The following is a 14,361-nucleotide window of genomic DNA, read 5'->3' as shown; positions in this document are numbered from 1 at the left end:
TAAAAAAATATTTAATGGTCTTTGCTCAGTTTGAAATCTTTTTATCTGTGTATGGTGGTTTTGCTTCAGGTGGGATGCAGGAGCCCACGGTAGTTCAGCCCAGTTCTGATCCAGACATAGACGATGGGCTGAAAGTCAAGAAATGTTCTGAGATCAACTGGGGGCATCTCATCCGCTACTATACACACCTACTCAATCTGAGGCACATCTCCAGACAACCAAGTACACTAAAGCAGTTCACCTGTCCCAACCTTATGTCTTGTGGTAACATCACTGTAAACGGATTATTGTGACCCAGAATTGAGATATTTATTTTGTTTTTCACTAAAACAAAACCTTATATACATTTGGGAGTTTTTTTTTATTGTAGGCCATTGATGAACATCTCATTTTTAAAGCTGATAAACAAAACAAATAAATAGATTTTTACTATTTTAATTTCTATTATTGTAGAAATGATCACCATGGTCAGGTATATGTAACCAATTCAGTTTACTGCCCATCAGTTATATACACAGGTTTCAGCATCATCCTCATTTGCTTTTGAGTCTTAAAGGATTTCCTTTTTTCCCCAAAAATAGTTTCATAATAATCCAGTACAGGTGTTCAGTATATAAGCTGTGTTGGAGCATTATGCTATATAGTGTGTATGTGTTTTTTTACAGTGGCAAGAGGAGGTGGTGTAGAGGAGTTTATGTCTCCAGCTGCTGATTCAAATTTAACTCTCAGACTCACTCATTTACACACCTTCTTCAGTGATCACTTAGCAAATTACAAAGAGCAGTGTGTAATACCTGATCCTCCATCTGTCCTCATACTGGAGCCTCAGACTATACAGGTACACACACACACACACACACACACACACACACACACACACACACACACACACACACACACACACACACACACACACACACACACACACACACACACACACACACACACAGATACTAATGTATGAAATCTAGGGTGCTGTTTATTGTTGGTTATTTTATTGCTATGTATTTCATCAGTTCTATGTTGACAATGCAGGAACACAACAACATAATGTCACCAGTTACACCATTTCCTGTAGTTAATCAAATGACACCCATGGTAACAGTGGGTAGAATCATACACTGACAATATAAACTAAATCTAACCTACGTTTGTTCTCCCTAGCCGGCGATGTCAGACCTGTATCCATGGGCCACACTGAACACACACCAGCTTTGCATTCAGTGGCATCGACCCACGCTCGCAAGCAATGGACTATCACCAAAAGTGGTACACATATAATAAATAAGATTCATTCATAATGCATAACAGAGGGATTATGGAAAACGGCATAGAGAAATTCTGACTCGTGCTCTTTGTCTATAGATAATGCTGGTCTTTGCACTAAATAAAGCACCATCTGACACACAGCCCAACATCCCGGCTGCTGCTGACATAGAGGCTGGATACAGACTTATCTCTACAGACAGGTAAGTTTACAGTACCCTCCAAATGTATTAGAAAAGCAAGGCCAATTCTTTTGTATTTATATTTTGTCTCTATTATACACTGAAGACATATGGGTCTGAGATCAAAAGAGGAATATGACATGATAGATTATTTTTTAGTACTGATTTATACTTAATCAATATACTTATAACAATATCTAATATAAGAAATTTTATTTTACTATTTTAACTTTAATATAAACTGCATATTAATAATTATTATTGTAATAATAATATAATAATTATACACTTTCAAATCATGGATGAATAAGAAGAAATGTTATACCTTATGTTTTTAAATAATTTAATAATTATAATTAAAATTGGGGGGGGGGGCACGGTGGCTTAGTGGTTATCACTTTTGCCTCACACCTCCAGGGTTGGGGGTTCAATTCCCGCCTCCGCCTTGTGTGTGTGGAGTTTGCATGTTCTCCCTGTGCCTCGGGGGTTTCCTCCGGGTACTCCGGTTTCCTCCCTGGTCCAAAGACATGCATGATCGGTTGATTGGCATCTCTGGAAAATTTTCCGTAGTGTGTGAATGCGTGAGTGAATGAGAGTGTGTGTGCCCTGTGATTGGCACTCCGTCCAAGGTGTATCCTGCCTTGATGCCCGATGATGCCTGAGATAGGCACAGGCTCCTCGTGACCCGAGAAGTTCGGATAAGCGGTAGAAAATGTATGAATCTATTAAAACTGTCCATTCCAAGCTTTGCACATTCTCGTTCCCTATACTTGCAGTTTGAAAGCTCTACATGCTCATCTGATCTCGGTCTGTGTGGAGACTGAGGTGGATGTGAGTGTGTCAGGCTCTTCAACCAGCTTGACCACCTCTGTCAGCTGCATACAGGAGAGTGAACATGACAGCGAGACCCCTGATAAAGCCAGCACCATCACACAGCAACAGGTGAATAAAATCATTCTAGCTATGTTCTTAATAAGCACATTTACCAGACAATTCTACTTATTCAATTAGAAGCCAGTGTTTATAGTGGTTTTGAAGAATTGAATCATTTAATTGAACATGTGGTATCAAGTCTAAATAATTCTGCACACAGATCATTGTGAAAAAGATTTAAGAAACCTGAGTTGAACAGTTACAGACCTACCAACCCCAATGACAATTAATGAGTAGTTTCTGAAGGGGGGTTTGAATAAAAAAGTCATATATTCGATATATTCCTTTCACAAGTCAGTAACATGCTTGTGGCTGTTTCTGTTATCAGATTCTCGTAAAGAAAACCACGCATGTGTGTACTGAGATAAGAAATCTGCTGAAGCCTGATTTAAAAACAAATCCCATCACAAAGGTAGGCAGCGTCTAGATCTTCTGCATACCTCCAGAGAACCTCATGCATTATTGGAGTCAGCTGAGTGTGCATCTGTTTTGACAAGTTTCATTGTTTGTGTTTCAGGTACCCTTTGAGCCAAGTGTTCAGATCTTGTGTGACCTGGAACGTTGCTTTAACCCTGCCTCAGGAGCCACTTTGGAGGACAGAGCACTATGCGACTGGCTCTTTTCTCTTCTCATCTGACGACTACCCAGAGACTCCAAAGAGGAATTTAAACTTAAAGACATACTCTAGTCTGAAACTACTCTCTTTTGGATCAGTAGCATGTGTGTGACTATCATCGTTTTTTTTTACTCTTACTTTTTTGTATTTATCCTTATTGTGTCCTTTAAAGGTGGGGTGCACGATGTTTGAAAGCCAGTGTTGACATTTGAAATCACCAAAACAAACACACCCCTAACCCAAATGGGTGTCACCCCTCTTTTGATAGATCCGCCCCACACATACATACGTAACCCAGGCAACTATTATGGCGGAACCTGCTGGGGCGGCTGGCCGAGGGGATATTTTTATCAGTAAATGAACTCAATGAGTAATACTATGGTAATACAAATGTGTTTTGTCGTACTGTGTGTTGTACCATGAAAGGTTTAGCTCCGTTTCACGCGGAAGACGACGTTCAACATCTAGAAACCGAGGCAGAGGTAACAGCAGGTATCTGCCATGTCAAAGTTTCAGTCGCTTTCTGCTAATGTCAGACATGTGCACTGAACACTCTCTCTGCTGCATATTGAGAAGACACACCCCACGTCCTGCGCCCCACCTTTAACTACAGATTCATAGATGTATGTTTATTTTTCTTTATTTATCCTTCTAATTGCACCTACATTTTTTATTTTCATTTTTTATTGTATTTCTTTTTACTACAAGGAACAGTCGTAAAACACATTTCACTACGTCATACAGTGTATGGTTTATGTATGTGACAAATAAAATTTAAATTTCATTTACGCTGAAAAAAGGAGACCTGGTTTGCTTAAAACTCATCTAATAAATGTTATGTGTAAAGGGTTTTTCTCTGTTCACACTTTTTTCAGTACAGGGAAACAAATGTATTTGGTATATAGTTAAAAAATCTGGATTATTATTCATCTGTATAGTTAAAAAATCTGGATTATTGCTTTATAATTTAAAATAGATTTAATGCCAAATAAATAAAAAATGAGTCACATCCACTGTGAATTTATTAGAGTTTCAAATGCACATTCATTACATTGCTATACAGATTATAGATTAATAGGATCGCTTAAAACAGCAATCTCAACATATTCAGACCTTCTAATGTTTAGACTGGGTATAAAGATACATCAGGGTTGAGAATTTTGTCGTTGCTACCCCATTTGTATTAGAAGTGCTTAATTTCTTTAGATCAGATTTAGCAAGCATGTAAGACTGTTGTTTGTCCAGCTGTGTGTTTCTGTGTTGAAGGGTCAGTGATGTTGATTTAGTCAGACTTCATCGCTCAGTGGTTGAGCCAGGCAGATCGCAGATTCAGGAGGATCTGTGCATCTTCTGGGGCCAGTTTATACACCCCCAACTCATTCAGAGCTGACTCAGGTGTGGGTTGCTGGTGTCTCAGGGAGGCCTCTTCCTCTCCTGGTTCCTCCTCCTGCTTCAGCACGTCACACAGCAACAGAGCCGGTCCGACCTTTAGATTCAGGATAATGCAGGCCTCTTTCACACTGGCACATAGATAGACAGGGAATTGGGTTAGTTGCGGAGCCTTCAGTAATAGCACTAGGTTTGTGTACTTTAATACAAACTCAAATGGAATATTGATTACTGATGTTTTAAACAAAATTAATTTATTTTCTTCTTTGCCTGATTTATAAAGGCACTGGGCTAATTCCTTTTCTTTCAAGTGAGTGTGAAGCTGGCTGTAATTTTTTCTACCAAACTCACTGTTTAAAAAAATTCTCAGGTCTCTTGCAATAGTGCCCAAACAATGGAAACAAGTTTCTGGTCATGTCAAACTGGAGCTGTGCAGCACCACCTTCATTAAAGTGGTTGTACAGGATCACCTGTGAACACACAGAAACAAGAAGTACATCTATTAATACGTTGGCTTAAACAAACACGAAATTTACACAATTCCTCAAACTCTAAATCCTAAGACTGGCAAGTTTTCTTTAGTTCAGCTATTAGATTGATCTAACAGAGATGCCAGCATTGCTTACAGATTAAAAACAGAATATAGAAAGTCAATAATATGCAAAGGAACAAAATAGCTAATTCTTTTCTTTCCTTTTAATATCTCTACTTAACAACAGGCAGCGATCCATTTTATAGTGAAATAAAGTACAGAGGTCAAAGCCTCAGCCTAACTTACTCAAGATTTCCAGAGAAAAATAAATACAGTAGATTTTGCCACCTCTGATGTTTCTAAGAAAAATGGTAAGCTTATAGCTGCTTATACTTCAACAAACTACACCCTCCCCCCCACACACATATTCCCTGAACAAAATCAAGTTTTAAATTTTTATTTTTACATCTGGGATAATCAGGTCTTATGTAAATGTATTATTTAAAAAAAACGACATGTTAATATAAATGCAGAGATATTGCAAAGTGAGACTGACATCCTGATAGAGGAAGAGGTCAAGCCTCTCTGCCAGGCCCTGCCAGAACATCTGGAACAGAGGCAGACACAGCAGCTGCTGCAGCTGGAGCAGGTGATCCCTTAGGCACAGCAGCATGGGACACGCAGAGCTGGACAATGACATGATAGTCTGGTCACATTGTGACGGCAAAGAGATCCACCTGCAATACACACGTTACATTCAGTTGACATCTACACAGAGACTTGGTAGTTGTTTGTTTTCAGTGTTTTCTGGCCACCACAAATAAATAAATATATAGTATTCATCTACTAATAATTATACCAACAAAAGACTGATCCAAAATGAATGCAGAAATATATATATTTAATATGTTTATATCATAACTACAATATTAATAAAACCTTTTGGAGCAAACTTGGGAATTACACAGTGCAAACATGATTTTACTGGTCACTGCATATGACATGGATTTCAATTATTATTTATTACATCATTACAGTTATTCATTTTTTGTCAAAATCCCACATGCTCATACATACATACAGCTATTTGCTGTACAATACCTGTCCCTGCAGTAAGGCTGAGCTTTTTCCTTCACATCTCTCATAACTGCATCCAGCAGACGGCCCAACATGTCTCCTTTCAGTCTTTCAAGTAGTGAGAGCAGTTCTTCAAACAGGGAGCCCTCCAGGGAGGCCAGACGTCCACTCTCTGTAGCTCCGAGAGGCCCCAACACCTCATCCCCGACTGACACGGCTACCTGCTGCAACTGCAGGAAGAACTGAGAAAACAAGAGCAATAGAGAGACATATTAATTTCCTAATTCCATTACTTTGAAAAAAAAATGGGCATGAAGAACACTAACCACGTTGTCACTCCAGTCACTGAGAACTGTAGATATGTAGTTGGCAGCATTCAGGATGGCACAATAACGAGCGCCCAGTGGCTGCCGGGACTCTTCCTTCATCACTTGAGTGAGACGGATGCGGAAATCATCCACCAGCTCTCTTTGTAGACCCAGGAAGCTGAGCTGAGCTCGAGGGCATGGCAGGGACCGATATCGATCTGAAAAGGTCAAATGTGTTGGAGCTGGGTAGGAAAATACGGATTCTGATATGACATGCTGGTTTGGATGTAATTTCTTAAACAATCCACTAATATATCATATAAAAAATGAAAAAGAATTTGGTGTGTATGAAAACCTAATGGTAAAACATCCTCAGATAATGACATGTACAGGTATAATGACATTCTGAACATACTGTAGTTACTAACGATGAAAGAATGAATAAACAAATTTTAATACTATTATTGTTATTTTGTGTTACTGTACCAGGCAAGATGAAGTTCATTTGTATACCATTTCATAAACAAAGGTAATTTAGTGTGCTTTACATAGATAGAGGTATGCACCACATAAAAGAGAGTTAATAAACAGCATAAGGAAAACACCATACACCCTTAGAAAACTGCTCTAAGTAGCACACAGCTTTCTTTAGCTTTGTTCCTATAGGGACATACCTGACAGTTCTGTGCCTAATCAAAGGCACACTAACTGGTATTTTACTATACTCTATATTGACAAAACATTAGAAAACCAGAATAAATTATTTTACCTTAACACAATAATGTTAATATAAATAAATAGCTTGTACCTGTGATGACCAGAAGTAAAGTCATAAAAGTCTCTGCACAGTCTGGTGCTTTCAGCTCATCCATATCGGAGATGTCTTTGTATTGAGAGCTCCAGGCCCCCTCTGTAGACAACATGGCATCCACCTTCTCCAGTGCCACTAAAAATCAACACAAACAGGTTTATTTCTTTTAAAACTACAATTACAGTGCTCCGGTAAACTCCAGTATGAGTCTTCAGTTACACTTTTAAAGGTCTCACTCTTTCTCTCCACACTGAGCCACTTCTGAAAGACGTTCTCCTCCAGCAGTATGTGCAGGGCTCCAGAGTACTTGCTGGGGAAGGAGTGTGTAGTGCGCAGCTCCTTCTCAAACTGCAGCACCTCATCCACCAGGTGGCAGAAGAGAGCATCGTCATAGAATAGCCGTTGGGCATCCTGAGCCAGTTTGTCAAGCACCAGAGTAAGGAGCCCTCTGCACAGCTCTACCTAATAAACACAGGAAGGACTACACATGTATCTGACCCATGCTGTGGGTGAAACATAACATATTAAACTTGTCTTACCTTTGCATTGACTTTGGCATTTCCACGGTCAAAAATGGGCTGAATCTTCTCCTCCATGAAGCTGGAATTGTGGCCCATCCACATGAGGACCTGAGTCAGATACCACTCTGGCTGTATGTGGATAGACGACTACAGTTAGTATTTCGTAACGTTTGTTTTTCAGAGCTATAGTACATGGTTAATAGCAGAAGACATATGGTGACTGCTAAAAAAAACATTAAGCTTTAAAGAAAGTTGTATCTTTAATCAAATCCCTGATGTACAACTTATACACAGTAGGCAAACTGTTAAAAACTATATCCTATTACAAACGTGAATTAGAACTTTGTTCCTTTTTTGCTTCTGTGTTATGTTTAAATAACCAAATTCTGATATACTTTTCTATAACTTCATGTCAGACTGACTAGTTAGCTTAGCACAGATTTTGCAGTTATATTTGCTTTAATAATTCATATATCATATGCAATCTATTCAAAGCCCCAAAGCTCTTTTGTGACATAAACTGATGTTATTTGAACATCTTTTTTTTTTTTTTTTTTTTTAGAAAACTTCTGTTTTACATGATAATACTCTATGGTTTTTAAAGGATTACTTGTTCCAACCTTGCTTAGCGAGTTGGTCTGCCGGTTCCCAGTGAAGTGATACCTGAACCTCTTACTGAGAGGCTGCAGCATGATCTGAACAGGAAGTGAGAGCGGTGGGCCCTGAGGCTGGCCGGGGTGGATGGGAACCTCCTTCTTCTCTGATATAAGGTCATCGCTGTGATGGGTTAAAGGCAAAAATTCTGACAACTCTTGCCAATTAACTGTAACATTTCAATTCTGGTTTTACAATTACTTATAAATTTCCATGAGACAAACATTGAACTAATGCATTACTGAAAAACAAAGTGTTAAATTGACTAGGACAGTGATTCACAGAGTGAGTATTTACAATTTGTTACAGTGTACTATTATATATAATTAGTGTAGATGTGTTGAATAAGTGTGTGTTTGTGTGTTTAGCACAGCGGATACGACGTCTGCAGGGAGATGAGCTGAGAAACGAGCAGCTCCAATTGGCTGCCGAGCTCCTGAGCATTGGGCAGCGGAGAGAGAGACTGTGTCGGAGGAGACACTATTGGCCAGTGCAGCTGCGTCAGCACCTCCTCAAAATCACTGAAATTAAGGGAAACAGTGCTAGGACATCCAATGCAAAAACAAAAACAAGAACAGACCCACACAACAGATCTTAGTGTTCTAGTTATGGTTCTACAGTCACAGTGAGTCAAGTAAAACTGTCTGCACCCTATTGCAAAAACAACACTGTTACATTCAACAGTTAAGCTCTTTGTTTCATTGGTTCATATTAGCTACAGCAAAATACTAACCAAAAACTTCCATTTGCAAAGTTTTTAAATTGTATCAGCATTATCAAATAGACAAAACCACACTTTGATAAAATTAAAAAGATTCCGGTTTTGTACTTGCTAAAAAACATGAATGAACTTGAACAGATCAATGTTTGACCTGGTACATATTAAAAAATCAAGTAAATCTCATGACTTGTGCAGGCTGAGTTATAATTAAAATAATATAATAATACACAGATTTCAGAAAACTAGAAATGTGCATTAAATAGGCTAGAAAAATGATAAGGTACTGTCCATGATCTTTGTCTAATAAATGTAGCACATCATGTTTGTGCCCCAAACCAAAAAATCTGCAAATTTTCGACTTGCCTTTTTTATTCACAGTATTGTATTTCCTTAATAACTGAAACTGAACTGTTCTGAGCACAACATACACACGCACATCACCTGTATGGACTGCACAGACCTAAACCATATACATACACTTCCAACATCCATCCATCAACCTGTTTACATGCTGTTTACATCCAGCAACCTGTTTACATGCTGTTTTTGCACACTTTTTAGCTCCTTGCACATACTGTCTAACGTTTCAGTCGTTTGAACAATTCTTTACATTATCTCAGAGACCTGCTGCTATAAAACTGTGTTCATTATAGTATTACAGCACGCAATATTGCGGTCGGTGCTATTTCTGTTCATTGTCTTTTGTGTATTGTCTTTTTTGTATTGTCTTGTAATTTTTTGTTTGCACTGTCTTTTGTCCCGCTCTGTCTTATCTGTCTTGTTTGTCTTGTCCTGCTCTGTTTGCACCAGGTTACACAGATGCACTTTATGTACTTTATGTAACTTACTAAGTCCTTAGCCCTGTCTTTGTTTTATGTAGCACTATGATCCTGGAGAAACATCGTCTCACTTCACTGTGTACTGCAACAGCTATATATGGTTGAAATGACAATAAAAGCTTGTCTTGACATGATTTGAGTATGTGAATATATAGTGCGCCATAACCAACCAGCAACAATATCATATCAGTTCAGCTGGAACCTTAAATAAAAGCATTTTTCAAATATCCTTGTGCCAAATTTTCCAATGGAGGGAAAAAAATCAACAGTAGATGATTGAATAGTAGTTCTGATTTAAAAATATATTCAATGTATATCATTATATTCTGAAAATGATTAATACCTTGAGAGTTTGTCTTTCAGGATCTTATGCCAGAAGTGCAATGTTTCTCTAAGGAATGCTTGGAGGTGGGTGCAGCCTGAATCTTTAAGACCCATGTCCAGAGTGGCCATGTTGCCTACTTCACCAATTGCCTCCCAGACATTGTTAGTCATCAGGAATTGCTGAATGCTGTCACTGTTTGCACACAAATAAAAGATCACCACTGTGCAATGTACAGCTTAGTTTGTGATGCAGCAGGAAAGTAAATATAAATGCATGTATACATAGCAACATTGTATGTGTAGACCTACAGCTGATACATTTACTACCTGAGCTCTTCGATCCTGGACAAGCACTGGAGGTATTTCATGTGTCTTTCCAGTGTGTCTAGCTCTCCAAGAGTTTGTCCAAGGCTGTCAGCCCAGCTCTGTGCTCCCTGGAGATGCTGCTGCAGCGTGTTGGACAGGACTCTCTCTCTCTGAAGTAAAGTCTCCAGTTTGGACCAGGACTCCTCGGCATCAGCAAGTGCAGCTGATACACGCAAAGGTACTGAGCTTGATACAGTCTCCACCTGTACAGATGAGCACCAACAAAATTAAACATGCATTATTTCATTTTATCTCTTTGTTTAAAAAAAACAAAAAAACGTGTCAAGTCTGACCTAATACTGCTGTACCATTTCAGTCAGCTATTCTAATACCTTGCAAGATGGTACAGTTATTCTCATTACATACCACACAGTGCTGGCTTATTGTACATCTCTGGACTGTAATTAATTATTATATCCTAAATCTTATCTTTCATTGGTTTAACTATATCCTACAGGCTAAAGAAAACAGCAGAACACCTGACAGTGTAAAGAAGAAAATTAACCATTCTACAGTCTCGTTCCCTACATAAACGTATAGAATAATGATGGCAAAATACTATTTTAGATTCTTTTACTTTAAACATCTGGGCAGTGTGGTGGAGAGTCCTTTATTCGATCCTGATCTTGGGTTACTGTTTGTTCACTGGTTTGCACATTCTCCACATGGCCCTAGGTGTGAATGTGTATGCACTGTAAATGCATGTGTACAAGGTGTGCGGCAATGGACTGCCATCCCAGCCATGGTGTATTCCCTCACACCCAGTTTTCTGGGATAGGCTTCAAATGTACCCTAATCAGGATCAAACTGTTACTGAGAATGAACGAAGAGATTAATACACAAATTATTACATATAATTGTACTTATTGTGATTGTTATATGCCTTGTATTCAAATGAACACAGTGATGAATAATTAATTGTTAATTAATAATCAGGACAGATCACTGCAGCTCTTCTAAACAGTCTCAACGCAAATATTTTACGATTGACAAACTGTATATTGCTCTGTATATAACACTATTTGCACCAGGTTGCACTTTATGAATCTAGGACGAACTTATTAAGTCCTTATCTCTGGCTTTGTTTTATGTAGCACCATAATCCTGGAGAAACATTGTCTCATTTCACTGCATACTTCAACAGCTATATATGGTTGAAATATATATAACAAATCAAATTTTATTTGTCACATACACATACATACAAAGTACGACATGCAGTGCTTTTTACAACCGTCCGGTATTCAAGCATAAAAGGAAAAAGGAATGCGATTTGGGATAATAATAATAATAATAATAATAATAATAATAATAATAATAATAATAATAATAATCATAATAATAATAAATAAATAAATAAATAAATAAATTAAACCAAAAGGAGGTAGATAAATAAAGTATAAACTATATAAGAACTATATAAAATATGAAAATATTAAAATATGTGAGAAAAATAGTGTATATACATAAATGCGTTTTATGATTGTCCTTAAAGTGTCCATGTGCAGTACGGTGTGTATAAAGTGGCACTGTGCTGTGCAAGTCAAGAGTTAAAGTGACAGTCCAGAGTCTTGTATACAGTAGTCTGTATTAGCTTGTATAGTATAATGTTATTTATGTCTGTTTTTGTCTTGTCTTGTATAGTATAATGTTATTTATGTCTGTTTTGTCTTGTATAGTATAATGTTTTTTATGTCTGTATATTCTTGTATAGTATAATGTTATTTATGTCTGTATATTCTTGTCTTGTATGGTATAGTGTTATGTATGTCTGTACTTTTGAGAGTCACAAAGAGCTGGAACCAAATTCCTTGGCCAATAAACCTGATTCTGATTCTGAAATGACAATAAAAGCTTCTTGACTTGACTAACAGTAGGGTGGAATACAGTGTAATGAAGTTTTTTTTTAAATTTTTTTAATGAAAGATCCAAAACACCTACACAACGTTTTGTGTGTTATAAGTGTGTTAGGAGACCCGCATGTCTTACCTGCTCCTCTAACACTTTGTTCTCTGCTGTCAGTTTCTCAAGAAGCCCTTTGACTTTTCTCAGTGATTTTAGATCTCCACCAATTTCTCTCTCCACCACTTCACCCACATAATCCGTCCAGATTCCGTCATATGATGCATGTTTAGTATCAGAATTATTCTCATTTAATAACTCGGGCATACAAACATCAGTGTTATTACTATTATTATGATCTTTTGCGGGCGCCGCCATCTTGCCCCCGCTTAACGTACCACGTCATCAACTGACACCAAGTACGCGCACGCACTCTGTCGGTCGCGAGGCTGTAGTGCAGTACTGCTAGAATTAAACATGTGCACTACAGCAAAAAAAAAAAATTTCTTCAGCCAGCTTGAAAAAGTCCAAGTATTTTAGAAATAAACGTTTTGATTAACTATTCATTTTGAGCTATTTTCTTTCAACTTATTCATAGGGAGGAGGTAATTTTGCATGCACAACACTTACTCTCTTTTGATCTCCCTAAACTATGCTGATAGGCAGATTACCTAGTATAAAGGTGATAAAGTCAGGGCTGTCAAGTATCACGCATTGAGAGTGACAGTCACGCATTTGGGTCTTTTGTCACGCTCTCCTACCACACATTGTATTTCTCACGCAGAAAAACGTTTTGAATATCTATCATATATTTAATATGCCGCAGCGCCCAAAATGTATCAGTCCGCACCGCTGTGTCAGGAACCGGGCAGGAATCAAGCGTGTCTCTCCTGGAGTTAGTCGAGCCTGACACTTATCAGCCAATCAAAAAAGAGGCTACACAATAGCCAATCAGAAAATAGCACTATTGTATATGGGTAAGATTTAACGCAACGACCAATGGAAAAAAAAAATATTCATTAGGGTATTTTCGATGGTCGGTTTGAACAAAAAATCATGTCCTCAATCATGACTCTAAAAATGGCTGGGCTTGAGCCGAACTGTTTTGAATGGGAGCAACATTACAAAGGATAAAGGAGTCCAAAAAGGCAACAAACACTGACAATAAACAACAACAGTAATAATATCTCTCTCTCTCTCTCTCTCTCTCTCTCTCTCTCTCTCTCTCTCTCTCTCTCTCTCTCACACACACACACACACACACACACACACACACACACACACACACACACACACACGACGACGACGACGACTCGAGAGCCCTGTAAAGTGATTGAATCATGTGCCATTCTGGGTTTATTCCCACCTCAGACTCATCATTCTTGTTCTGAATTTACTGCAAGTACTATAGATGAATAAATAAATTCAGAAATTGTTTACATTTACCAGCTTGATCTATTTGCTTGACCAGCTCCTCCTTTGTTTTGGTAGCTGGCTGAAAAAATGTGCTGGATAAATCAAAAGCCACAGAACCACAGTGAATTTTTCCTTCACTGAAAGCACAGCAGGAATAATATCCTACAGTAATGTCTGTACAGTACAGAGTGCCTAATTTCATTTTTGGATGATCTCTATGGAAGGCTTGAGCCTGTAAGGAAACAGGTAAGAAAACACACATACGAATGAGAAAGCATTGCGTTTTGCTCTCCGAATGCTCATTACATGCTGATTTTCAGTGAGTCATTTCCCTCCTTCATTCCCTCCTACAAGTATTACAGTTACCACACAGAATATACAGTATTCTGTACAATCAAGATGTCCATTCTGCTTTTTAAGCATAATTGCTTAAATGATCAAGAAAAAGTAGTTACTTTTTGGTCATAGTCTTGATCTTGGAAGTCAAAAAAATAAAAAGCAAACATATGAATAAATATATTTTAAGGTGAATAAATATATGTTAAAACCCAGGGTTTTTTTATGTGAAACACAATAAAATGTTCATTTGAGAAACTAATACTTTGATTTGAACATATGTTGATA

The 14,361-nt window shown here is 37.9% G+C and overlaps 2 protein-coding genes across 6 annotated transcripts in view; one reads left to right on the top strand and one right to left on the bottom strand.

Moving 5' to 3' along the window:
* cfap54 (cilia and flagella associated protein 54) overlaps positions 1 to 3,322 on the top strand; it is a 29,128-nt gene extending 25,806 nt beyond the window's left edge. For 2 of the 4 annotated variants that reach the window (XM_047804144.1, XM_047804143.1), the window contains exons 63-69: positions 70 to 264; positions 666 to 838; positions 1,165 to 1,269; positions 1,366 to 1,469; positions 2,225 to 2,390; positions 2,710 to 2,793; positions 2,899 to 3,322. In XM_047804144.1, the coding sequence (XP_047660100.1) occupies positions 70 to 264; positions 666 to 838; positions 1,165 to 1,269; positions 1,366 to 1,469; positions 2,225 to 2,390; positions 2,710 to 2,793; positions 2,899 to 3,018 (947 nt within the window). In that variant the 3' untranslated portion in view covers positions 3,019 to 3,322. Of the gene's footprint in view, positions 1 to 69; positions 265 to 665; positions 839 to 1,164; positions 1,270 to 1,365; positions 1,470 to 2,224; positions 2,391 to 2,709; positions 2,794 to 2,898 lie in introns of those variants that run through there. The other 2 variants (XM_047804145.1, XR_007138685.1) reach the window with 2 other exon arrangements.
* A 675-nt stretch (positions 3,323 to 3,997) lies between these two features.
* rint1 (RAD50 interactor 1) lies at positions 3,998 to 12,759 on the bottom strand. Of its 2 annotated transcripts, none has more exons than XM_027151283.2 (13): positions 12,469 to 12,759; positions 10,441 to 10,682; positions 10,133 to 10,306; positions 8,610 to 8,750; positions 8,196 to 8,352; positions 7,594 to 7,704; positions 7,291 to 7,516; positions 7,052 to 7,189; positions 6,262 to 6,461; positions 5,960 to 6,177; positions 5,415 to 5,595; positions 4,738 to 4,856; positions 3,998 to 4,517 (listed from the first exon to the last, which is right to left on the bottom strand). In XM_027151283.2, exons 1-13 carry the CDS (start codon positions 12,697 to 12,699, stop codon positions 4,298 to 4,300), a joined length of 2,358 nt encoding a protein of 785 aa, XP_027007084.1. In that variant the 5' UTR covers positions 12,700 to 12,759; the 3' UTR covers positions 3,998 to 4,297. The 2 variants fall into 2 exon arrangements, with proteins under 2 accessions (XP_027007084.1, XP_047660103.1); XM_047804147.1 differs by lacking the exon at positions 12,469 to 12,759 and adding an exon at positions 11,057 to 11,261.
* Between the last annotated feature and the right edge of the window lie 1,602 nt (positions 12,760 to 14,361).

This window comes from Tachysurus fulvidraco, chromosome 19, assembly GCF_022655615.1.
Source record: "Tachysurus fulvidraco isolate hzauxx_2018 chromosome 19, HZAU_PFXX_2.0, whole genome shotgun sequence".
NCBI lineage: Eukaryota > Metazoa > Chordata > Actinopteri > Siluriformes > Bagridae > Tachysurus > Tachysurus fulvidraco.
Note: the sequence above shows the minus strand (reverse complement) of the source record. Positions and strands in the feature narration are given on the sequence as shown.

Excerpts from the sequence above, each read along its gene's own strand:
- rint1 (XM_027151283.2), bottom strand. The coding sequence starts at position 12,699 with ATGGCGGCGCCCGCAAAAGATCATAATAATAGTAATAACACTGATGTT. Across the intron at positions 8,353-8,609 it reads CTCATCTCCCTGCAGACGTC|CGATGACCTTATATCAGAGA; the intron begins GTATCCGCTGTG and ends AACCCATCACAG. Across the intron at positions 4,857-5,414 it reads ACCTCTTCCTCTATCAGGAT|GTGATCCTGTACAACCACTT; the intron begins GTCAGTCTCACT and ends GTGTGTTCACAG.